Source organism: Theropithecus gelada, chromosome 3 (genome assembly GCF_003255815.1).
Source record: "Theropithecus gelada isolate Dixy chromosome 3, Tgel_1.0, whole genome shotgun sequence".
Lineage (NCBI taxonomy): Eukaryota > Metazoa > Chordata > Mammalia > Primates > Cercopithecidae > Theropithecus > Theropithecus gelada.
In genome coordinates this window covers 159,046,722-159,072,849 of record NC_037670.1, presented here as the reverse complement: position 1 = coordinate 159,072,849, position 26,128 = coordinate 159,046,722, and the positions used below count along the sequence as shown (strand labels likewise).

General features: G+C 44.8%; 1 protein-coding gene across 1 annotated transcript; it reads right to left on the bottom strand.

Moving 5' to 3' along the window:
* Positions 1 to 2,096: 2,096 nt before the first annotated feature.
* On the bottom strand, positions 2,097 to 15,515 carry LOC112621549 (aldo-keto reductase family 1 member B10-like). Its single transcript, XM_025381025.1, has 10 exons — positions 15,132 to 15,515; positions 12,368 to 12,535; positions 11,164 to 11,280; positions 10,099 to 10,176; positions 6,414 to 6,536; positions 6,020 to 6,126; positions 5,519 to 5,600; positions 4,906 to 4,989; positions 4,176 to 4,258; positions 2,097 to 2,463 (listed from the first exon to the last, which is right to left on the bottom strand). Exons 1-10 carry the CDS (start codon positions 15,195 to 15,197, stop codon positions 2,421 to 2,423), a joined length of 951 nt encoding a protein of 316 aa, XP_025236810.1. The 5' UTR covers positions 15,198 to 15,515; the 3' UTR covers positions 2,097 to 2,420.
* Between the last annotated feature and the right edge of the window lie 10,613 nt (positions 15,516 to 26,128).

Sequence of the window (26,128 nt, the reverse complement as noted above, 5' to 3'; positions counted from 1 at the left end):
GAGCCACTGCTCTCTTCAAAGCTATCAGACAGGGGCATTTACCTCTGCCGAGGTTTCTGCTGCTTTTTGTTTAGCTATGACCTGTCCCCAGAGGAGGAGTCTACAGAAGCAGGCCGGCCTCCTTGAGCTGTGGTGGACTCCACCCAATTCGAGCTTCCTGGTGGCTTTGTTTACCTACTTAAGCCTCACCAATGGCGGATGCCCCTCCCCAAGCCTCACTGCCATCTTGCAGTTAGATCTGACTGCTGTGCTAGCAACGAGGGAGGTTCCGTAGGAGTGGGACCCTCCGGGCCAGGTGTGGGATATAATCTCCTAGTGTGCCGTTTGCTAAGACCCTTGGTAAAGCACAGTATTAGGGTGGGAGTCACCTGATTTTCCAGGTGTTTTGTGTCTCAATTTCCTTTGGCTAGGAAAAGGAATTCACTTCCCCTTTGCACTTCCCAGGTGAGGTGATGCCTTGCCCTGCTTCAGCTGTTGCTGGTCGGGCTGCACCCGCAGACCAGAACCAACTGTCCGACACGACCCAGTGAGATGAACCCAGTACCTCAGTTGAAAATGTAGAATCACCCGTGTTCTGTGTCACTCATGCTGGGAGCTAGAGGCTGGAGCTGTTCCTATTCAGCCATCATGGGCGTGCCTCCATATACATTTTAAAAGCACCCCGTCTATGACATTGTGTATGGATGTGAACATATATACTAAAAATACAAAAATGTGAATGGGAAGTATACCAGGGAAAGGTCTAGCAAGGAGAAAAGAAACTGTGCTAAGATTTTTAAATATTGGATGTTTGATTCAAATAATTGGTTATAATAGGTGATCAGTTACATATGATGGAATAGCTGGGCTATGGAAAGAAGATGAGACAACTCGGTTTAGCAGCAGCAGGAAAAGATCCTCGCTCCTAAGGAAGAAGGACAAAGAAAGGGTGCTGCTCCCTCAACCCAGAAGCTTTGTCTGGTAGGAGATAGAATCAAGGTGGAGGTTGCCTGGAAAAAGCTGGGCCCACAGAGGAATGTGCTTTCTACTGGAGATGCCACTCAAGGTCAAGAGACAGGGAGAGAGGGAGAGAGAAATGCCTGGCTCTTCCCTTCTCCAGCCCTTCAAGCTCCTAACAGTACCTCTCACTGAGCAAACCCAGGGGAAGTTATAACATAGCAAAGAAGCCTGGGAATGTAGGTGTACCTCTCAGCCCCAGTCAGAGGGTGAGGGGACTCACCAATTTGGGATAGGCATTTGCCTCTGGAGCGAGAGTCAGGGGAATGGGGATCGGGACGTGCACAAAGTGGTCCTCGACCATATTGGTAACCCCTAATTTCTTTAATTTTTTTTTTAAAGGTTTGGAGACAATATGGCAAAATGTTAGCATTTGGTTTTGCTTTTTTGTTTTGAGACAGAGTCTCTCTCTGTCACCCAGGCTGGTGTGCAGTGGTACAAGTCTGGCTCACTGCAAACTCCACCTCCCGGGTTCAAGCGACCCTCCCACTTCAGCCTCTCTAGTAGCTGGGACTAAGGTGCACACCACTACACCCGGCTAACCCTTGTTAACATTATAATGTGGGTGACCAGAGGCTCATTACTTTATTTTCTGTGCATTTCTATATAGTTGGAATATTTCATAAGAAGCGATTATTATAGGACAAACAGAAATGTTCCAGATTAATGACAATAGTAAGCATCTGTATTGTATTTCCACCATAGTTTCCAAGGAAATGCCACATCTCTCTCAGTGAACAGTAGCATCTTTGTGGAGTTTGCAGGCTGTGCCATTGACTCTTTGGCATGATGGTGTATTGAAGACAAGGTGGGAGAGCAAGACAGGGAATGAGTGGAGACAGGCAAGGAGGAAAGGTGGCAGGAAAAGACTCAGGAGGAAGAGGATGACCATCGATCGCTGTGAGCTCTCCCAGAGCCTGCCTGCCTTTCAAACTTGGTTCAGTCACTTACTACCGGAGTGGCCTTGACAAGTTCCTCCTCTCTCCCTCCTAAGATGTTAAGAGGACCTACCTCAGTGGGGTTATTTTGAGGATTCAGTGACTTCCCCCACAGGAAAACACTTCACATGGTATGGGAACATAGTCCACTCTCAATCCATCTTGGTTACCATCATTATTTTTTATTATTGATCTTTACATCCTCAGTGTTGGCAGAATTTCTTGTGCTTAACAAACATTTGTTCAGATCAGAGAAGTGGAAAAAATTGTCATCTGCTTATTCAAGCCATGTTTTTCTGTGATATTCTGATCCTAGTTGCACATACAGAAATACATGTCTAAAACAGCACCTCGATTCTGGTCTACAGCAGGATGAAGTTCACTGTGATCTCAGATAAGCTTGGCTAAAATAGGACGTGAGTGGAGATAGTCACACTTCAGCGAAGAAAGAGAATTCCCTGTGTAATGTCTCCAGGAGATTCAACCTCAATATTCTGCATGGTAGGGGTAGTCCTCCAAATGAGAGGATCTGCAGAAACAAGAAAAGAGAGAAACTCTGTTCCATCAAAGCAAAAACTCTGGTTGAGAAGGCATTCTTCTTTGGTGGACTCTATCATATCTGTGCTCTCTCAGCCTCCTCCCTGCAAGAATATAAGAAGGGTGCTCACACCTTGACCTTCCCTCAAACTGATACGAGGGCTTTGCTAGGAAGGAGGACAGACAGTGACCAGGGCACGGGAAACAACTCAGAATGACAACTCATGGTTAGCCTGGTGTCAGGTGAGGCAACTGACAAGTCTTGTCCCAATCCACTGTCACAACATGCTGAGGTAGGAAACAACGGCAGAATTGACAGCTTGGGGTTTGTTATGAGTATTAAATGAGATAATAGCACTGGCAAAGGGCTCAGGACCCTGGCACATTCTCAGCGAAGGTTCAATGGATGTTAGCCGAGATGAGTATTATCATCCTACTTTATAGGTAAAGAAACCAACTAAGAAAAACTAGGAAATTTACCCAACGTCACACAGCTAAGAAACCAGGGTTAGTGTTGGATCTGAGGCCAGGTGCACTTACTCCTGAGCCACCAACCCATTGCCTCCACTGGATATGATGTTCATTGGAAGGTCAGCCATTCAGTTTGGGGGAGAGTCCCATTTTATGTTCACCCTGCCTTTTTACACTAAGCAGCTGCTACTTTGTTAAACACTGATAAAAATAAGCCATTATAAGATGAGGAAAGGCTTCTGTGATACTAAAGGTGGGCAGAATAGATATGGAATATCACGACAAGCAAGCTGTGCTTGAGATACTGAAACCATTTTTAAAAGCTGAAAAATCATTTTGGCTATAGAAACATTGGAAGAAATTCAAATTGTCATTGAATTACAGACCTCGAAGTAATAAATGCCAGACAACTCTCTTTGATATATTTCATTAGATACATTAATCAGAAAGTATTGATTGTAAAGAGATGATTTAGGATTCCCACCTAGCCAGAGTGAAAACTTTCTTTCAACCACTTATCTGACATTTAAAGTAGAGTTACCACCACCTCCTTTAAGAGGCATTTGGAGATTATTTAATCCAGCCTCCCTGGCCTTCTTCCTTGAATGCTCTAAACACAATCCCACCTCAGGGCCTTGGCACCTGCTGTTATCAATTCCAAGAATGCTCTTTCCCCAAATATGCATATGGCATATCCTTCACAGCAAAGCCTCCCTTGACCCACCCTGTATAAAGGATCCGTCCCACTACCACCCACCACTTCCTATCCACTTTGCCCTACTTTATTTTTCTGTCTAGCATTTGTTACTGTCTGTCACATGTATTTTGAGTTGATTTATTTCTGTTCTGTCTTCTTCCCTCCCTCCCTAAGCATGTGGAGGCAGCAGCTTTGCATAGTATGATAACCCAAGCACCTAGAAAATGCCTGGCACATAGAGGACCACTAGATATTTATTGAATGTAGGAATAAATGAATGCTCACCTTCTGCCTATTGACAACACACCTTCTGTTACAATTCTAGCTCTACATCCAGAAGTTCAGACAATGAGCAGCAATTAGAGATGTGTCCCTCGCAGTGATTCCCAGGCACCCCAATTTTTACTTACAAAACTGCCCCAAAATTGTATTTGAAGACACAAGTAGTCCCAGCAGCCTTCTAGTCCTTTCAGCTAACTCTCTACCAGTTTAGAAAATCTCCTGGCAATGCTCCTAGTTAACTCCATGCAACTTACTGCAACCCGGTGCAGGCCCTCCAGTTTCTGTTGAAGGTGAGGATGGTTGCCATCTCCTCATCACTCAATTTAAAGTCAAAGACCTGGAAAGATAGGAGTTCCAGTACATCATCAGTAAGGCCATTACTGCTGTGACTGGAGACTGTCAGCCATTCTAGCAGGGAGTTCTAGCAGCACAAACTGGTCACAGGTGTTTTTCCCATTATGTCCACGGGATGCAAATTTTTCTCTAAATTAGGTCCTACACAAAGACCACAGTATTTGTAGTGCTCAGTGTTCTAGGGGAGGGAGACCAGGCTCACAGGCACTAAGCCCCAGGTGTGCACAGGCCCTGTGCTCCATGATGCGCCCTTCTAGAAGACAGTTCTCCAAGGACAGTTCACACCTCCTCTGCTGCCAGAAGATGAGCAGGGAGGCCAGGACAGTCTGCTCATGTGGTGGCCCAGGGCTTAGCTGCTCAGGGGCAACTGAGGGTCTTCTCAGTGGTGTGAGGCACAGCTGTGCTCACACCTGACAGGGCTTCAGCAGGCACCGTCCCCAGCATGTCCTAAGCCCATGGGTCATTCATCTCAGGTATATTGAGCCTAGCACCCTATACTGGAAAATGATAGGGTGGTGGGAACGGAGGGGGCCAAAGACAGTGGAGGAATGAGGTGAGAATCCTGGTGAGAGGGTCTGCCTCTGCCCCACCCCACTGAGAAGTACCAGGGCCGACCAGCCGGGATCTTACCTGAATGTTCTCAACAATGCGTGCTGGTGTCACAGACTTGGGGATCACAATCACATTCCTCTGGATATGGAAACGGATCAGAACCTGTGCGGAAAGGGGACATCATGTTTCCACTCAGCTACAAGGACCCCTCCTTTTATGGAACGGAAGAATAAAACATCTCTGCAGCTCACTGTGGCTTCAGGTACAATCGCTGATACTGACTGAGCCCTTTGAGCTATTAGATTTGTGTCAGCCCCTCGCTTCATTCTCTCCCTTCTCCTTAGGGACAACTCTGTGATCTTCATTTTTTAGGAATAAAGAAAGCAGTTTAGGTCGTAAGGCTGATCAGAGGTGGAGGTGGCATCTGCACCTATATCCCTAGACTTCAAAGCCATGCTTTGCGACTTGGCTGTAGGGCTTAACAGGAAGCTGTGAGGCAGAAGCTATCTTTGTTTCAGTGACGGCTCTTGTGTTTCCTGGAGGTTCCAACAGACTTCGAAGGAAACACTTTAGATGGCTTCAGCTCCTGTGTTCTTCCCCTTTAAAGAGTTAGTTGAGGACAACACAAGAAATGAAACATGAGACTGGAAAAAAGACTTGTTGGATAACAAGAAAAATAAAAATATGGTACCTGGGCTGTGGTTTTCTTGTGCTTTGCAGCAATCTCCTTAATCTTGGGATCCTCCAGCAGGGAAGGGTCCTCTGGCTTGGCCCTAGAGGCAGAAAGATGCTGATGTGAACAATCACCATGGCTACCATGTACAGATGGACACCACACCAATGAGGGTCTCAAGACTGATCATCAGAGCCTCTCCATCTGGGAGACAGGCAGGAGGACCTGGAAGCTTGGGTCCTTCCCCCGGGCTCTGAAGCCTCAGCGTTTTGCAAAGCCTGGTTCATCCTTGGGTGGCTGAACTGGAAATATTCCCAGAGGGTCAAACACGTCGCCCATGTTTTTGTTGTTGCTGTTGTTGTGGCTTTTCAATTCCCATTTTTTACCACCGTCTTCCCATTTGGTTGTACCAAATGCATTACCTTACCAGTGACTTATGGTCTCATACCAATATTTACCAAATATAAAATAATGTTTTTAAGATTATCAAGAGAAGGATCCACTGCTTGGAAGCCTCACCAAGGTCTATCCGGAGAGCCCAGCGGGCTGTAGGCTGTAACGGTGATGCCCTTGGAGTGGCAATACTGGATCAGTTTCTCCTGCGTGAGGTACGGGTGACACTCAACCTGCAACAGCAAACAATCCTCATCACGGGGAAAGCTGGCTGGCTTTTTGAGTTGGTCATAGGGAGTTCTACACAGACACCCAAAGACCACCAAGCAAAGACCAAACATCTACCCACTGAGATTCTTGCTAAAAAATCCATGAGATCAGCCTCACACCTCCCACAAGTGTCCTGATCACTGACCCCTGAGGTGACACTCGGGGCATACATAGCATTGAACATTCCTCCCAATGTTTAAGAAGTAATAGGGCAAGACCTTTATTTACCCTTATACTAAACAGAATTTACCTGGTTAGTCACTGGTTTATATTTCAGTCCAGGTTTGTTCAAGAGCTTCTCAATCTGGAAGTGGTTGAAATTGGAGATGCCAAGGGCTTTCACCAGCCCCTCATCCACCAGCTCCTCCATGGCCTGTCATAGAAAGGAAGACCTTTTGGGCAGCCCCAGAGGGACTACAGGGACCCTGGCTTCCCTTAGTCCTCCCTGGGTCAGAGATTGCTAAAGGATCCAGAACAACAGGGTTAGCCGAGGCATTCACAGGAAATTTCAGTCCAGGGCCTGGGTGCCCATCAGTGAATGTTCCAGTACTACTGCCCCTCCTCAGCCCAAGAAAAACTAGGAGTAACAGGTAAAGATTTTATATTCTTGCCACCCTCACCTTACACATAAAGAAACACACTCAAAATTATACTTCTGTACACAGGGGAAATATGAAAGTTTTGTAATGCAAAAAATAAAAAAATAAAAAATGAACATTTGCAAACTTATGAGATGATTTTATTTTTAATGAATCCAAATGACAGTGGGTAGCTACTGCTGTGTGCGCATTGTACACCCAAACCTGGGCAAGCTGTGTTAGTCAGGAAGAGGCTGCAGCATGTGGAGAAGCCTCACTTGTGGGTCCTGAGTCACTTTCTCCCACATCAACCGTGCTTGGGTTTGCAGGAAGGTCATGCGTATAGATTATGCCCTGGCAGGGGCACCTGGGCAAGGGGTTGTGTGGGGCTGAAACCTGACCCACCGTCTGCATATCCAGCCATGCTTCCCGGTACAGAAACTACAGGGACCCCCAAGGAAGGGAATCTTTGTATAACTTTTAGCCTATATTGGGCATTTTCCAAACTTGCCCAAAGATATCATATATGTTAGCAGCAGCCTCCAATGCAACATGTATTTATTAGCCATCTATTGCATGTTCCAGAAGTTGTCAGGATGTAAAAGTATACAATGTGCTTCCTTCTTCTGGGATTCTCATAGTCCAATTAAACTGTTAGGGTTCCCTTCTGTGGAGCCATTAACCATGACCCCGAGGTTACCTCAGATAACATGACCGTGGCATAGACAGAGTCAGAAAGGGCAGAGAAGGAAGAGATTCACACAGCCTGCAGCTGTCAGGGCAGACCTTCAGGTAGAGTTTAAAGTGAGCCTAAAAACAAAAAACAAACAAACAAACAAAAACAGAGAGAGAGAGAAAAGAGGGGAAAAACATGAGCCTATGAGACAGGAAGGCAATAGCAAAGCTCAGAGGCAGGGATGAACATGACTTGTTCAGGGAACTCTTTATCCAGCCCTTCTCAACTTTGGCTGCAACTTGGAATCACCAGAGAAGTTTAAAAACTACCGGTGGATGCAGTGGCTCATGACTGTAATCTCAGCACTTTGGGATAGGATTGGAACAGGGGGTTTGGGCCTGGGTTTCAGCAACCTAGGGTAAGTTTTTTAACTCTTGTAGACCTTCATATTCTCTTCTTAAAGTCTTATAATGCATACTAATAACATATATCTTTCTGATACACATTATCAGAGCCTGAGACAGGAGGATTGCTTGAGGCCAGGTGTTCGAGACCATCCTGGGCAACATAGCAAGACTCTGTGTCTACCAGAAAAATTTTTTTTAATTAGCTGGATGTGGTCGCATGTGCCTCTGATCCCAGCTACTTGGGAGGATTGCTTGAGCCCAGGAGTCCGAGGCTGCACTGTGCTATGATCTTGCCACTGTACCGCAGCCTAGGCAATAGGACAAGACTCTCTAAATTAAAACAAACAAAAATAAAAGTAATATCGGTGGCTGGGTTTCACCCCCCGGAGTTTGTTACAGATTTTATCTGAGTTGTAGCCTAGACATTGGGATTTGTAAACTCCTCAGGTGATTCTAATGCTCAGCCAACATTGAGACCACTAGCGTAGAGGAAGTTACTCAGTTGAGGAGAAGAGTTTAAAAGCTATGAAATCTTAAGGTTCCCTCAAACTGCCGATGGAGCAATTAGATAATTTAAAAGCTATTGTACATCATAGGTCAGGTTAGTTTGCCTGTCTTCGAACTTGACATCTTTATACTTTTTCCTCCCGTCTGCTTCAGGGTGGTCAATGAGGTTTCTACTGAACTGGCTGTGGGTCTACAGAAACATCCAGTGCTTTCATATTCAAGCCTGCTTGTTTCAAATCAGAGCCTGTGACCTTGATCACTGATATCTTTTCATGGCTTTCAAATGTTTTATTTAACAGTCATTCCTGTATTCATTCAGAAAACAGCACTGTGAGACGCAGGCTACACTTACATACTTGCCATACTTAATATCATCATAGGAGCTAAGGCAAAAAAACTGATCAAATGTAAGGCAAACTGCCAGGTGCAGTGGCTCACACCTGTAATCCGAGTACTCTGGGAAGCCGAGATGGGTGGATCCCCTGAGGTCAGGAGTTCGAGACCAGTCTGGCTAATACGGTGAAACCCTGTCACTACTAAAAATACAAAAGTTAGCCGAGCGTGGTTGTATGCACGTGCAGTCCCAGCTACTCAGGAGGCTAAGGCAGGAGAATGGCTTTAACTCGATAGAGGGATGTTGCAGTGAGCCAAGATGAAGCCACTGCACTCCAGCCTGGGTGACAAAGTGAGAGTCTGTCTTTAAAAAAAGAATGTTGTGTTTGTGGATTAATGTTTTTGGACCAACAATACACAGAAAAAGCTACATTTAATTGAATCTTGTCAATTCTAAGCATTTCAGAAAGGTGAGGCTTAATATATTTTCCCTTGTAAAACACAATACAAACTCGCAACTACATGCATCCCTACACAGACAGCTGCCACTATGACACCATTAACTCTTGGAGTCATATGCCAGTGTTCATTTATAACTCATTCCTCCACTTTGTTCTCTACTAGCATTTGCAAAAGGATAGACTGGTATAATAAAAAACGATCAGAGAAAACACTGATCCCTAATTCACTTTGAATGTGAATGATGTGAAACAGGTCATGATGTGATCTGGGAAGCAGGGCACTCAGGCTCCCTGATTTCTGGATTTGTGTTCACTGCCTGCCAAGCACCACGCTGATGGCTTTGGTGGTTGGACTTGTGACTCAGATGAGTCTAGGTCCAATCCCAGCTCTGCCACACACATTGTGACATGACCTGCGCAAGTCACCAATCAATCTAGGCTTCAAATGTCATTATTTATAAAGGTGGATGTTAACCCTGTCTTATAGGTTTAGATGATTAAATGGCTACTGTGACTAATGTTTCTGGCATGTAAACCATCTTAATCTTTATTGTACCCTCAAAAATATATATTAGTAGTATGTGTTATAAGACTTCTTTTTTAAGAAAAGAAAACTCAGCACTAAAAGAGTTACAAAACTGACCCTAGGTTACTCAGCTGCTATGAGCAAACCCAGGCCCAAACCTCCTGTTTCAAATGGCTCGCCCTGGTTTGTGAACAGCATGTGTGTTCCCCAAAGTGGGGTACATTGTATTTCCAGTCTTATTGGAAGACTCAGTTCTAGACTTGAAATCTAAATAGTATCAGATGCACCCAAAAGCCAAAGGTGATGAGGAAGATATTAGAAGAGCTAGAGAATCACAATGATGAAATTAGAAAGCATCAGGCACACGGCCTCTTTCATATCAACGGGAAGTCTCATGGATAACTGAAGATTTCTCTCCCAGCACACGTAGAGGAAGCTGGAACCTACCTCCCAGGCATCCAAGAACGTTGCTTTTCCACCGATGATATTACCTTTATCATCTTTGGGAAAAATGTTATCCCCAGACTGTAAATACAGAATGAAAAGTTTACTGGAATCTGCATCACGGCACTTGGTTCTGTTAAACAAGGTTTCAGGGTCCTGACTCTTGCTAAATACCACATGTGCACACCAGTTTTTCAGACTCTGCAGTACATGCTACAAGTATGTGAGTTTAAATAAAATCTCTATATCTACTATAGCATATTAATCCATATATTTTAGAAACCACTGGATTGACGTTAAGATCTGCAGTTAGTACATTCCAGAAGCCACCTTTATCACCATAGACATTCACCTCATACACCTAGATCCTGTGTACACCCAAAGGCAAACTTTCATTTCAGTATCACTGGATAAGGATTAGATCTCCAGGGTGTGGTTTTCTGGGGAAGATATTGGCCAGCTTCCATCCTTGCAGCTTCTAGAAGAGACATGGAATGAGGGATGGCAGGCCATCAGCACTCCCGCTGGTCAGGAGGGGAGAGAGCTGGAAATTTGTCTCTCCCACCCCTCAGGAGCAGCTAGAGCAGAGCCCCAGGCAATGGGAGCCGCGATGACTATTGGCTTCCTTCCAACATCACCGCACTTGGGCTTTTCTCCAAGATGCCACTCCCGGGGTGTGCTTTGCTTAATAAGATAATTAGGCCCTGGAATATAGTTATGAAAGTGTAATCCAAGGGATTTCCTGGGAGGGCAACTGTGGGGCACGAAATCAAGACAAAGGTGATAGGGCAGTTGCAACTTGTCTGGGCTGCCAGAAATCATGGCTTCTCTCAGACATAACTGCAAGAAAACGCAGGCATGTGGCCACCTCAGCAGCACACATGGCCTCAGCCTCCCTTCCATGCCAGCGTCTTTCTGCTCCAAGGTCTCTTCCTGACCACCTGACACTCCCAATTATGAACTACAAGGTCTCTTGCTCCAGTCCATACCACCCCCCAGCCCTAGTGCAGCTAGTATTTTCTGACACCTGCTCAGAAACTAGAGGCTGAGAAAGGGAGTCACTCAAACCTTGAATCCCTGTGGCCAGTGAATAAGATAGACGTCCAGATAGCTCAGCTTCAGGTCCTTGAGGGTCTTCTCAAAGGCTTTCCTCACAAGCGGTCTCTCAAAGAAAGTGGGCCCCAACTGCAAAGAGTGCAACAGTGAGCTGTTAATACTGAGAAAAGGAAGGGCCACATTATACCCATTGTCTTTGCCTTTTGATTTGCACCCTGATCTAACCTGGCACAGGCCATTTATAACAAAGCTGATTAAGATCTACGACACAGTGTGGAAGATCACCAGGGCTCAGCACGTCAATGACATGTCTTAAGTGTTAAAACCAATTTACTTTTTCAACTCTCCTAGTACTCTATATGTCTCTCAGATCATTTAAGTAAATGTGGCCACAGATTTGAAATGTTTACCTGTCTCAGTCTCTTCCTCAACTGTGGGCTCTCTGAGAGTAGGACTTGTGTGTAACTTTTAAATGTCAAGCATTCTTAGGCCTTCGAGAAAGATGGTCCTTTATCTGACCTATCTGATAGGTCCCTTATCAAGCCTGTCAGGCCCCAAATGATAACTTTATAAGGGCTTTATCCACACTTGGCTGCTACACAGTGGGGTCTATATGTCCCACCAGATGTATGCAATATCCAAGTACCTAGAACTAGTGTTTTCTCGCAAGTTGTGTATAATGTAAATCCAGTGATTCTCAACCCCCTCACACCCAACACCCCCTTCTTTTTTAAAACATTGTGTACCTCACCTTTCGATAGATTTAATGAAGAAAATCATATGTGACAATAGAAAAATGCTCCTACTGTTTCCAAAATGCCCTCTGGCTGACAGCCTCAGGGACATAGTCGCATGTCCACAGTGCTGACAGGGAGACCACACATCAAGCCCTGCCTGTACCCTTGGCCTCTGACTGCCTCTGGGCAGATGGTGGATCCCTCTGATGGGGAACACGGAGGCCCAGGGCAGTGCAGGGCTCCATGGAGACAAGCCCACTGTGGGAAAACCAACCCGCAGGCAGGTGGCGCAGCAACGACATGTTCAATGATCAATAGCGGCTTGGAGTATGGATAGAATTGTATCCACGGATGTTATCAAGGCAGGGATGAAAAGGGCTACATATAGAAAAGGCTGACAGAGATCTCGCTGCCGACCCGACCCAGATACTTCTGCCTGCCTTCAAGTGAAGGCCTCCCACCCAATGCGCCATGTACACCTTGCTGACGATGAACAGGTCCTCCCGCTTCACAGCCTGCTCTTGGATCTTCTCTTGGATGGCTTCCCCCACCTCATGTTCATTCTCATAGGCATAGGCACAGTCAATGTGGCGATATCCTGCATCAATGGCCACCTTCACCGCTTCTTTCACTTTGCCGAGAGGAGACTGAAAAGCAAAAGAAAAGCCCATCACACATGTTTTTTTTTTTTTAAGCGATGGGGAGTTGCCATGTTGCCCAGGCTGGCCTCACACTCCCAGGTTCAAGCAATCCTCCCACCTCCCCAGTAGCTGGAAATATACCACATTCAGCAACCAACATGTTGTCTTGTCCCCAGACCACCTTCAACAAGCTGCCCCACATGGCCCAGTTTCTCCAAACCAAGGCCTCACTGGGGTCTCCTTTGCCAGGCGATATCCGGGAGGATATCCGGGAGGATACACACTTTATTATGATTATGTCCTATGTCCTGTCCTAGTTAAAGTCAGTTCCCTTTCAACCAGGTTAGTCCTGAAATGTCTTCAGGTGTGTCGGGGAGTGCAGATGGCTCCACTGCAACTTCCTGAAGACCCAGATGAAAGCTTGACTATAAAAAACCCAGAGGAATTTTCAGACAATATCCCCAAATGGTGATAAGGATCTGGATAATGGTCATTACAGCATCAATCCGGATTCCAACACTTACTGGGTGTGTAGGTCTAAGTAGTTGATTCCATCTCTCTAAACCTTGTCTGCAAAATGGAAAAAAAAAAAAAAAAACATAGCACCAGCCTCATGAGGCCTTTGTGGTGATGACACGCTGCAATGAATGTTAAGTTAAGCACATCACCTGACACACAGTAAGTCTCAGTAGAGGCCATTCATTATACAAGGATCCTTTCAGAAAGAAAGGAGAAATAGAAAACCTTATAGGAATAGAGTTTGTTTTCCATTCCTATAAGAAGAAAGAGGGAGGGAGGGAGAACAAGAGAGAGGGAGAGAAAGAAGGGAAGGAAAGAAAAGAAAGGAAATAGAATTATCACATATTTGTTCTAACCTAACCAAGCCATGATGGGGGCAAAAAGCACTTAAAACTAGATCTCTCACAAAATAGTCTTTAAAACATCTTCTACTGTGAGATAACAAACATTGAAAAGAACACAATATATAGATGCACAGCTGCCCTACCACCTGAACAAGAAACAGGCTGCTGCCAGGCATCCAGAAACACCCCTGTGTCCCCCACCGCTACACTACACCATCCTTCACCTCCACTGCCAAGTTCATAATCCTTTAGTCTATCGTCTCCACGTGTTGAAGATGGCTTGTTTCGTAATTCTTACATTCAATTCCAAAATTGTGAAACTGTCTGGTAAACTTACCCAGGGTGAGCAGATTCCCTAGAGTTCTGGAAGTGATTTTGTGTTCCATTTATATAGGATTGAAGCTCTGATTTTGGGCAAATCTTGCTATTGAACAAGAGACGCTGTGCATGAATCAAGCTGGAAGTGATCTGTTCGTCCAGATACACCTAGAATGTATCCTGAGAATGACCCAGTGTGGCAACAGAGTGTCCTACCCTCCAGCTCGGCACAAGAGAGGGGAAACATCAGGGTGCACAGAAGGAAAGAGCCAGAGGCAGAAGACTCAGCACAGGCATTAGCCATGAGGGATAGGAGAGAAGAGGAATTCCAAAGACTGCTTCTGGTCGCTAGTTAGGGTAGTGCCATCATGGATGGAAATGGCAAAGAAGGCAGAGTGAGGTGGTGATGGAACAACTTCAAACTTAGCCTAAGAGAGGCTCAGGAACCTGCCTCACTGAGTCCTGGATGTGCCTTACGCCGTTTTGCCAGCTGACATTAACACAGCCAAGTGTAGCTCAGGACTCTCAGCCCAGGCTCTCGGCAGCCCCAGCACGTTGCAGATTTCAGTGTGTACAGGAACCACCTGGGGATCTTGTAAAAGTGCAGACGCCCATCAGTAGCCTGGTGTGGAGCCTGAGACTCTGCGTTTTCTCTCTCTCTCTTTCTCTCTTTCTTTCTTGGATCTCACTCTGTTGCCGAAACTGGAGGACAGTGGCACAATCACTGCTCACTGCAGCCTTGACCTCTCAGGCTCAACACTCAATCTCCACCTCAGCCTCCCAAGTGGCTGGGACTACAGGTGTGTCCCACCATGCCCAGCTAATTTATTTATTTTTTGTAGAAATGGGGTCTTACCATGCTGCCCAGACTGGTCTCCAACTCCTGGGCTCAAGCAATCCTCCTGTCTGGGTCTCCCAAAGTGCTGGGATTACAGGCATGAGCCACCACACCCGGCCAGTTCTGCATTTCTAACAAGCTCCCAGGTCATATGGATTCTGCTAGCCCAAGTCCCACACCCTGAGCTGCAAAGGGATGCCAAGGACTTGGGGGTCTGCATCATCTCTGCAACCACCCGGCCCACAACAAAGCCACAGCCAAGACTCTGGGGAAATGTTGAGCCCAATTGTCTCCTAGAGCCAGAGAGAGAAACTGCCCTGGAAAACAATTTTAGGTCCAACAGCTGCTTGAACTTTGATACTTGCTAGAGAAGCTCTCAGCACTGCTGGGAAAGCCAGCCTTGGAGCTTTGCAGCCTGAATGAGCTCTGAGAAAAGAAAGCAAGCTGAGTCTCGGCTCCAGGACTGAATCTCACCTCTCCAAACCCCTGCCCGACCTCCAGGCTTTCCTGGCTGAATGCAGAAAGAGAAAACACCCAAAGGCCCCTCCAGGGAAGAAGGCTGTGCAAAGATTTGCATATTTACCTTCCAAGTGCCCAGGCCCACAATGGGCATCTTGGCTTTGGTACTGAGCTCCACAAAGGTGGCCATGGTTGGTGCAGAAATGATTCTGAGTGAGCAGGTAGAAGTCTCACGTCCTGCTTTTTGTTGTTGTTTTTGAGACAGTCTTGCTGTGTCGCCGAGGGTAGAGTGCAGTGGTGCGATCTCGGCTCACTGCAGCCTCCGTCTCCTGGGTTCAAGCAATTCTCCTGCGTCAGCCTCCCGAGTAGCTGGGATTACAGGCGCCCACTGCGACTTCTAGGTAATTTTTATATTGTTAGTAGAGACAGGCTGGTCTCAAACCCCTGACCTCAGGTGATCTGCCCACCTCGGCCTTCCAAAGTGCTGGGATTACAGGCGTGAGCTACCACCCCGGCTACGTGCTGCTTATGAAGGCTGGTGTTATCTACAGTGGGAGGAGTTGGAGCCTGGCCACAGTAGCTTTCCTGCCATAAGCAAACAGGAAATCCATTCCAGGCTTTCGTGAGAATGAGGATTATGTGAATGAATTATTAATCACGTCAACTTTGTGTAGAGTTCTCTGTTCGGTAACAGTATCATTGGAGTTTCTGCTTGTTCGCCATGACTCAACAAATTCAACACCCCCAAAAGTTGGAAAGTAGGCAGGGAGAGAGAAAGGAAGGAAAGAAGAGTTGGGGGAGGGAGGGAAAGAAGCCTGGCCAACACAGTAAAACCCTCTCTACTAAAACTACAAAAATTAGCCAGGCACGGTGGCACATGTCTGTAATCCCAGCTACTTGGGAGGCTGAAACAGGAGAATTGCTTGAACCTGGGAGGCGGAGGTTGCAGTGAGCCGATCGTGCCACTGCACTCCAGCCTGGGCGAGAGAGTGAGACCCTATCTCAAAAAAAGAGAAAGAACGAAAAAGAGAGAGAAGAGAGAGAGACAGAGAAAAGAAAGAGACAAAGCAAAGCAAAGAAGGAAGAAAAAACAGCGGCTTTCTCTCCCTGTGATGCTTTCCTCTGTGAAATGGAGTCTAGGGAGGAGAGGTGAGAAACAGTGTTTCCATTTTAAAAGTAGCAATTCCAGGTTCAATGCAGAGATGGTCAAATCCTGGGCTGATTAGAGTCAGCTGTAACTAGTTGGTAGTCAGCAATCTAGGGAACATGATACAGGCCTGGGCCATGCTGTAACATGCCGTGACAGGCCAGGGCCACATCACAGCGTCAGCTTCGGCTTGCGGGTAGTGGGTTTTTCTGTCTTCTTTGCGTTCTTGTTTATGAGTTGGGTTTGGCTGAAAATTGAAATGGACTTGAACCTCTAGGCTATGGCTTATGACAGCTCATAGAGGGCAATTGGCATGATATTTTGCACCTATGAGTGAAAGATCTTACACTTCGTTGATGTTTTTGAAATTATCTACTTCAACATTAATAATACATGCATGGGCCGGGCATGGTGGCTCACGCCTGTAATCCCAGCACTTTGGGAGGCTGAGGAAGGTGGATCACTTGAGCTCCAGGGTTTGAAACCAGCCTGGCCAACATGGTGAAACCCTGTCTCTGCTAAAATCCAAAAATTAGCCAGGCATGCTGGCACATAGCTGTGGTCCCATCTGCTTGGGGGACCTGAGAATCACTTGAATCTGGGAGGGGAAGATTGCGGTGAGCCAAGATCGTGCCACTGCACTCCAGGCTGGGCGACAGAGAGAGACTCCGTCCCAGAAATAGATACGTAAATACACGCATGCCTCATCATCTGGTGGCCACAAAGTCTCCTGGATCTGCACATGGGGCTCCTTATTTTCCCAGTGGATACTGGATGACATGCAGGGCTAGTATTGTTGAAATAGTAAATGCTTAGTGACCGTCAAGCTAAATAACAGAGAGAGGTCCCTAAAAGAAAAATATTTCTCTGGGAGTAGAGCACTGCAATGGGAATACGCATGCGGCAGTAAACTATGTATATATTTGGGGAAATAAAGGAAGACAAAAGTTTTCAAGAAAAAAATCAGGATTATCTAATTGCTTTGAAATAATTAGCTTTGGCTACAAAGATCAATCATGAAAGTGTTAGTTTGAGGTTTGAGAGGCAGTTGTTGGCACAGGTCCTTGTGGAGTATGTTTTGTGTTCAGTTGCAATGGCCTTTGTTCAAGGTTGCGGTTTTTGCAGTCTTTCGTGGTAATTTTGGTTTTCAGTTGTACGACCATTAGAACCCTCCTTTCATGGCCTTCGGAGCTGTATTTGTTGTTTGTTTTTTAACATTAGTGACTCCAGTTTGATTCTGACCATTTTTACATGATGCACAGAAAAAAGAAATTTGTATTATTCATAATAATATTCCTTGGAGAACCACTTAACTATGAATCGGTGAGGAGGGAGATCTTTTTTATATAATTGAGGTTAAGAAGGTATATCGATTAGCTGTTTTCGTGTAACAAACCAACTGGTTATAACAGCAACCATTTATTTGCTGGTGATTTTGTGAGCTGGCAGTTTGGGCAGGAAGCAGCTGATAAGCCAGTCTCAGAACCACGTGGTGTCAGCTGGGTTTCCTCACCTCTGTGGGCTTCAGTGGGGTGGACCGGGATGACAGGGAAGGCAGGGACCCCTCTTCACATGTTTTTCGTTTTCCATGAGGGTAACTTGGACTTGTTCACAGGTAGTGGCATTGTAGGAGGCCTACTCTCGGAATGTGAACAGTGTCACTTCTGTCACCTTCTATTGATCAAAGCAAGTCTCAAGGCCAGAAAAGGGCCAAGGAGTAAGGGAATAGATTCCACCTCTTGAGGCGATTGGTTACAGGGAATTTTGGCTAATTTTTTTTTTAAAGGTAGAGTCTCTGTCACCCAGGCTGGAGTGCTGTTGCACAATCTTGGCTCACTACAACCTCTGCCTCCCGGGTTCAAGTGATTCTCCTGCCTCAGGCTCCCGAGTAGCTAGGACTACAGGTGCATACCACCACACTCCGCTAATTATTGTATTTTATTAGAGACGGGGTTTCACCATGTTGGCCAGGATGGTCTCAATCTGCTGACCTTGCGATCTGCCTGCCTTGGCCTCTCAAAGTGCGGGGATTACAGGTGTGAGCCACCTCGCCTGGCTGAATGTTGGCTATTCTAAATCAACCCCAGGTTTCATAAGAACTTTGATTAGCTCCTTTCTAGCTTCATGAACTTACGAATCTGTTCCTGGTTTTGCACCGTTAAGAAACTCTCATTTTTCAAATCTGATGAATATATGTCCATAAGATGCTTTACTTTGTTAAAAATAAATACATAAAAAATTGAGAGAAAATTAGTTTGTAGAAGAAAAATGAATGAGTAGTATCATATTTCATTCTCACATCCATCTCTCTAAGAAATGGATCTGTCCTTCAACATCTGTTCCTAACCCATACTGTTCGAATATACATGGCTGTCGGTCATGGTCTGGGGATTATTTATAATCAGCCACAAGGAGTTACAGTGTAATGGCTTACAATTTGGTGGGGTGGGACCACAGACTAATCGGAGTTTTTTGTTTCAGTCCTCATAACTTATTTGAAGCAGGGGGCTCGGCTGTCCACCCTTTGTACTTAGTAGTCCACCAAACATCTGCCCAGTCACCACAGGGACTTTTAGATCTCCATACTTATACTTGCTTGATGTTTTGTGGTATGGACATGGACACTTATCAACATGGGATAGCTTCCTTTGAGCCTGCTCCTCTCCACACGGATGACTGAATAGGCATCGAACAGAAGGGTTAAAAAATGACTAGCCTGAGTTATACTGATGACAAGATGACCTTCTGTTGAAAAAAAATAGAGAGAATAAACAAGTGATTATTAAGCTCTTTTTAGAGTTAATTTGGTGGGGGTTGGACCTGGAGAGACAGTTCATGACTGTGGAGGTGGTGGCACCTTCTTGACTCAGGTGTGATGAGTCCTTCCTCTTTCTGCTGTCCGGACTGCGTCTCAGTAGTTAGGAGCACTAGATAGGGTCCTTCCCAGGCTGGTTCGAGCTTCCTTTCCTTCTACCTTGGATGAGAACGTGGTCTCCAGGCCGATGCTGATGTTCTGGAAACTCCAGGGGTGACGCCTGTGCTAGGAGACCTTCAGTCTTAATGGAAGAGAAGGTAGAGGATAGAACAAGCATATAATTTTTGAGGAACTGATCCTTTGTTTCAAACGTAGCGCTGTCAGCAGTGGAGTGTAAGTAGGGAATTCCACAGAACATTTCATAAGGTGACAGGCCAATATCTCTCCGAGGGGCAGTCCGGATTCTTAACAAGCAACAGAAAGACATTCAATCCATGGCAATCGAGTTTCTAAAGCTAACTTCAGTGGTTTTTTAGAGTCTGATTCATCCACTCTAGGCTTCCTGAGGAAGATGGATGCCAAGGGGTATGGTATTCCCAATGCATTTCTAGTGCCTGGGCTCACTTCTTAGTGACATGCACAGTGAAATGGGTTCCATTATCTGAATCAATATTTTCTATTAGTCCAAATCTGGGTGCGATGTTATCACTTAATGCTTTAACTACATTGCTGGCAGTTGCACGTGAGAAGGGGATTGCCTCTACCCAGTGGGTACAGTGGTCTATTATTACTAATAAGTACACCGACCAATTGGAGGCATTTCAGTGTAATCAATCTGAACACTTTGAAATGGTCTCAGCCCCGGATATCTTCTTCCAAAGGGCCATTTACTTAGAACCTGCTTATTAGTTTTTTTACATATTAAGCAACTATTTATACCTTGTTTGTTCTGGGTGTAAATTCCTATACACCCATAAACCCGGAGAACTGCATCGCACATTGCTTGGGGTCCCCAATGGGTGCCTTGACATAATTGAGACAGATTTCCCTCATGAGAGGTTTTGACAACATTCCCCTTTGGTCTGGTAATATCCATTTCCTTTCTGCATTTTGTTTAGCTCCTATTCTTATCAACTTCTTTTTTTCAATGGAAGAGAAAACGGGGGTTGCAGTAGGAGAAGGAAGGCATGGAGTTAAATGGAAGAAATGGCAACTTGTTTTGCTATTTGATCTGCAGGATTATTTCCTTGACTTGTGAAAGGCAAGTCCTTTTGGTCCCCTGGGACATGTACAATAGCTGTCACTTCTGGCAGCTGGAGATTGTTGAGGACACGAGCATCAGTTCTATTTGAACTAAATCTTGGCCTCTACTATTGATAAGACCCCTCTCCATCCCAGTTTTTCCAAATGTGTGTGCCACCCCAAAGGCATACTTAGAGTCAGTACAGAGAGTGTTTTCTTGGTTTTGTAAATGTCCTAAAGCTTGGCTGAGTGCAAACAGTTCACACCCTTGGGCAGACCAATTATCAGGCCACTTTCCTGGTTTTACTTTGCAAGCGTCTTTCCATTAATCACTGAATACCTATTATGGTTTTTTTTAATCACCTGGGAGGATCCACCTATGAATCAGTGCCCTCCTGTCTTGAAGGGAGTTTTTCCTAAGTCTGCTTGAACTTTGGTATGGTAATTAATTAGATTGAAACATGCATGCTCTCGTTTTAAGTTTGGATCCCCCGTTAAAAAGCCTGCTGGATGAACTGCATTATTAGTAGTTAATATTAAATCATCTCTTTTTCCAGTAAGATAGCCTCAAATTTTAAAATTTTCACGTTAGTGATCTACCTCCTTGCTTTTTGATTTAATACAATTGTAACTTGGTGAGGCGTGGCCTGAACCCCCTAGGGAGTAACCTAAAACCACAGTTGGAGGGACAGCACAGTCTGGAGCATGGCCTGAAAAGGCTGTGGAGTAACCTGAAACCGCAGCCAGAGGGACCTGACACAGGAACCGCAGGGGCGGGATTGGGGGCGCTGAAGGAAGGAAGATGATTTACAGGATCCCATGGGTTAGTAGGTGTGGGTTGTCTAGGCATGGGAACTCTTTCCCTTTTAGAAACATTGGCTTTTGACTTTCTCCCTCTAGAGTCTGAAGGGTAGAGGAGAACTGGTCCCTGCCGCCAGCAGAGGGCGGAATCGATTTTTCCTGAGAGACAGGGCTCTTGTCATTAACATGTTCGATTTGGAGATGACAAATCTGCTCTTCTTTAGACTTGAATTTTGGCCAGAAAAGTGAAGGCTTAAGGGTGGATTCTCGAACTAAAATGAAACAACAATATTTTATCATCTACTGTTTTTGTTTTTACTTGGTTCTCTTATTATCTTTTCAAGACTTTAGCAGAAGCCCCAAGGGGCTATCAGAAGGAATTTCATCCTCTCTAGACTCTCTAGTTTTCCCGTCTTACTTGAAAGGTTCTCCGTCTTAGGGATTATGGGAGGGGGCCCAACCCCTCCTGTTAGAGATTTCTACCCTCCCCCTTCCTGGAGGCTTACTGAGGCTTTGGGGAAAGGCTCCAACCCCACCTGTTTGGATTTTCTACCCTCCCCCTTCCTCTTTGCTCTGTCTGTTCCTGCCTCTAGTTGATAGATGGCAGCATGAGGCCACAGACAAGACTCACTCACTCCACACAACCACCATACTTAGTCTCATTCCAAATGTAGCAGGACGAGCTGCCAACAAAACTCCTCAGACACCGAAATAAAGGAGGAAGGGGTTTGTTCCGTCAGAGAGGTATCAGCAAGACTTCTGTCTCAAGAGCCGAGCTCCCCGGGTAAGCAATTCCTGTCCCTTTTAAGGGCTCACAACTCTAAGGGGGTGCATGTGAGAGGGTCCTGATTGATTGAGCAAGCAGCGGGTACGTGACTGGGGGCTGTGTGCACCAGTCATTAGATCGGAACAAAACAAAATAGGGATTTTCACAGTGCATTTCTATACAATGTCTGTAATCTATAGATAACAGAACCAATTAGGTCAGGGGTTGATCTTTAACTACCAGGTCCAGGGTGCGGCATTGGGCTGTCTGCCTGTGGATTTCATTTCTGCCTTTTAGTTTTTACTTCTTTCTTTGGAGGCAGAAATTGGGCATAAGACAATATGAGGGGTGGTCTCCTCCCATAATACACTCTCAGCCTCCAACTTATCCCGACCACCTAGAAAATACTTTGTCACCTTCTCGAAGTCTCCTACCTTATTCCGTGCACAAGAATTACCTGCTCCTCTTATTGCCGCGGTCTTGCAAGGCTCTCTTCCCCACGTTGCTGAGAATCCAGATTTATTCCTTACAACAGGTGGGCCGTGATCTCCCTCATGCTAGGGGCATGGTAACTAGACAGTAGGATGCATCCCCTTTGGGTGGGGTGACTGTAGGCCTCCCTCCCAAAGGAGAATATTCGAGCCCCAAAGGTGGGAGCCAGAACTGTTAGGAGTAATGCTCAAAACCTTAAGAAAATTGAACACTTGAACAAAGGATTCTTAGCAAAGCAATTTTACTTCTGCGCCGAGGGGTGCCTCCTTGGCCAGTCCCCATGAGAGCACACAAGAACAAAAGGGCATGAGAGCCTTTATTCCTGACTCAAGTTCTCCCCCTGTACCCTTCCTCCATTGGCCAGCGTCAGGTTGTACAATCTAAACTCATCCTGGTTGACTAAACATTTGATTTTTTAAGATAAAGTGAGCATGTAAAGAAAAAAGCAGAGAATAAAGGGGAAGGAGTGTCTGTAAAGAACTCAAAAGTTAGTCCTCCTTCCAAATAGGGAAGGGAATGTGAGCTACTACTGATAACGCCTGGTACTGTGGCATGCCTGTGCATCTAACAAAGGCAAAAAGGGAAAAAGGAAAAAAGGTGTAGGGGTTACTATGAATTAGGGAATAAAAGATTGATCACATTATTTGAAGAGAAACCTCATCATATCCCACATATCCATCCATCCATCCATCCATCCATCCATCCATCAATCCATCATTCATCCAACCCTCATCCATGTATCCTCCACCCACCCTTCATTCCATTCATCCTTCCATCCTTCCTTCCCTATTTCCATCCATCCATCCATCCATTCATCTATCCATTGTTCCACACATTCCATCTATCCATTTATTCACCAGATATTATTGAGGCAGGGGAATATAATAATTAACAAAATGCGGAAATCCCTTCTCTCATAGAGCTTACATTCTAGTGGGTAGAAACAGGGTAAGCAAGCAAACAGCAAATATATAAAATATATAACACATGGATAAACAAATGCTATGGAGAAGCAGAAAACACAGAAGGCCAAGAGGAAATATCAGAGGAGATGGGTTAATTTTAAATAGGATGATGAAGAAGGGCCTCTCTGAGAAGATGATAAATCTGCAAGGAAATTAAAAATACAAGTCAGAATTATTCTAATACCTGAGGGCACAGCATCTCGGGCAGTGAGAATAGAAAGGGCAAAACCCTGAGGCACAAGTACCTCTCCTGTGTAATTTTTTAGTAACGGTCAAGGTCCTCTTGGTCCCCACCAACTCTCCCTAACTTATCTAGGGGTTGACATTTTTGAACCAACAAAAGTGCTGGAAGGCAACACTCTAAGATTTTAAGGGTGCAAAACTTTCATGACGTTTCTGGGAAAACGCTGACAACAAATGAGGAAAAACAAATGAATTCGATAGAATTTAAAATTAAATGTAATTAAATTCCTCTGCATTGTACATTCAGAATACGTATTTTCAAAAATGGAAAGACTTGTTAAATGAGAATAATTTGAAATAAAAGTGTCTTTTTCATTTGGTTTTCCCAGTGGATGTATAAAATAACTAATTGAGGTAAATCTGTTATTTTTTAAATCCTTAATGCCTTTCTAGAATGTAAAAGTTCATTTCTTATTGTGGAAATTTTGAAAATTATGTAAAAGTATAACAATAATAAACTTGTTGCCAAACATCATAGAAAAAAACTCTGTTACACAAATATTCATATCTTTCTAGATAGATTTGCCTTGTATTTCTAAGTTTTGTTGGTTTGATAGTGAAAAAGGCTTATTTTAATTTGCGTTTTTATTACTAGTCTGTACAATTTTTCATGTCATTTAATGGTCAACTTTTATGCACCAACTTTCTTTTGGGCACCTTAGATTTCTCTTATTGATATGAATAAGCTCTATTGATTCTAAGAAAATTGCCTATGGTTTTGTCCAGGTCTGTTTACTTCCTATTGTTTGTTTGTTTGTTTTTGTTTTGAGATGGAATTTCACTCTGTCACCCAGGCAGGAGTGCAGTGGCACAATCTCGGCTCCCTGCAGCCTCCGCCTCCTGGGTTCAAGCAATTCTCCTGCCTCAGCCTCCTGAGTGAGATTACAGGGGTGTGCCACCATGCCTAGATAAGTTTTGTAGTTTTATTAGAGACCGGGTTTTGCCATGATGGCCAGACTGGTCTCAAACTCCTGACCTCAAATGAACCACCCTCTTCAACCTCCCAAAGTGCTGGGATTACAGGCGTGATACACCACCGCTGGCATATTTTTGCATAATTGTCTGTTCAGAGTTTACATTGCTATAGTCATGCACGCTCATTAAAGCAAAACACACAAAAAACAAAAAAACACTTATTTCCAACAATCTTCACTCCTCAGGGTTCTTTCAAATTTTAGTGAAAAGTATTTTCTACAGAAGCCTCTTTGGTCTGTACATTTTTAACTATAATGTACAGTTAAATCTCACAATAATCCAATAAGTAGGGTCCAAATTTTGTTTAATAATATTTCATATAGCAACAGTCTCATTATGTTGCCCAGGCTAGTCTCAAATTCCTGGCCTCAAGTGATCCTCCTGCCTCAACCTCCGAAACTACTGGGATTACAGGTGTGAACCACCAGTCCCAGCTGGGTCCAAATTTTTAATCATGTAAAATGCAGAGTTGTTGCAAGGTTGTTGAAGTGACTGGAGCAGCCCTATGAAGTCAGGCATTAAGGGGTCTGGCTGGTGATCCAAATTCCTTTAGGTCCCAGTTATAGTTTGGCATCATCAGGCCAGCATTTGCCAGATCTCACTTCAATACAACAAGGGAAGTCTAGCCCTCTGGACTACCTGGGCCCGGCAGGACAGTCACAGTGATTCCACAATCTCCATGGTAGATGCTACCCATCTTTCTAGCCCTCTCTTAGACAATGAGTGGAGAGAATACTTGAAACATAAGAGCCTCACTCATTGCCTCCCTACTTCCCACGACAAGCTCCCTTCCTTTTCCACACCGACCTTAACCATCTTCCTCTCTGTGGTTACTCCCCTTCCTTTCTCTTCATAAGGCAAATTCCCTACATTATCATAAGAGTTATTTAACACACATCTGTAGTGTATACCTTAGATTCTCTCCCCATAATGGCAGCTTTGGTTTAGTTGTTGAGGATGGTGGCTTTATTTCTGACCAACTGGGACAAAATAGTGAACAAATTTTAGGATGGATGCCTTGTATTTGTTACAGTTGTGACATTGAGGACCATGAGACCTGCAAGGTTCTCATTACTCGAGATATAAATACTGAAAATATAATCAGATCACTGGCTGATGAGGTGGCACTTGCCTGTGATCCCATCACTCTGGAAGACAGAGGCGGGAGGATCACTTGAGGCCAGGAGTTCAAGACCAGCCTGGGCAATATAGCAACATCACAAGATGATGTCTCTACAAAAATTAATTAGCAGGAGGTCGTGGCCTGTGCCTGTACTCCGAGCTACTCATGGCGCTGAGGCAGGAGAATCATTTGAGCCCAGGAATTGAAGATTGTAGTGAGCTATAATCATGCCACTGTACTCCACTCCAGCCTGGGCAACAGAGCAAGACTCGTTCTCTACAAAGACAAAGACAAAGTTATTCTACAGAATAACTAAGAGGTGCTTTTTACAACACAGCATTTCTTCACATTAGCTTTTTAAATTTACCTCTGTTTGATTAAATTCAAGTGAAACAAACAAACAAAAAGCCACATAAAAGAAACCCAATCATTTTCTCCTATAACCTAAGCTTTTTATCAAGCAAGTTATAATCACAGTCACATGAAGAAGAAAATTTTCACCAAATGCGCACTAAGGAGATATCACTGCACTCTGCATTGAAATTGCTTCCTGTGTATCAATTGTATACATTTTATATTCGTTTAAAAAGCACCTAGTCTATGACATTGGGT

What these genes read in the sequence shown, in the direction of transcription:
- LOC112621549 (XM_025381025.1), bottom strand. Translation starts at nt 15,197, where the DNA reads ATGGCCACCTTTGTGGAGCTCAGTACCAAAGCCAAGATGCCCATTGTG. An exon ending in ACCTGTTCATCGTCAGCAAG is followed by an intron (nt 11,281 to 12,367) that starts GTGTACATGGCG and finishes CACTCTTTGCAG; the next exon opens with TTGGGGCCCACTTTCTTTGA. An exon ending in GCATTGTTGAGAACATTCAG is followed by an intron (nt 4,259 to 4,905) that starts GTAAGATCCCGG and finishes CTATCTTTCCAG; the next exon opens with GTCTTTGACTTTAAATTGAG.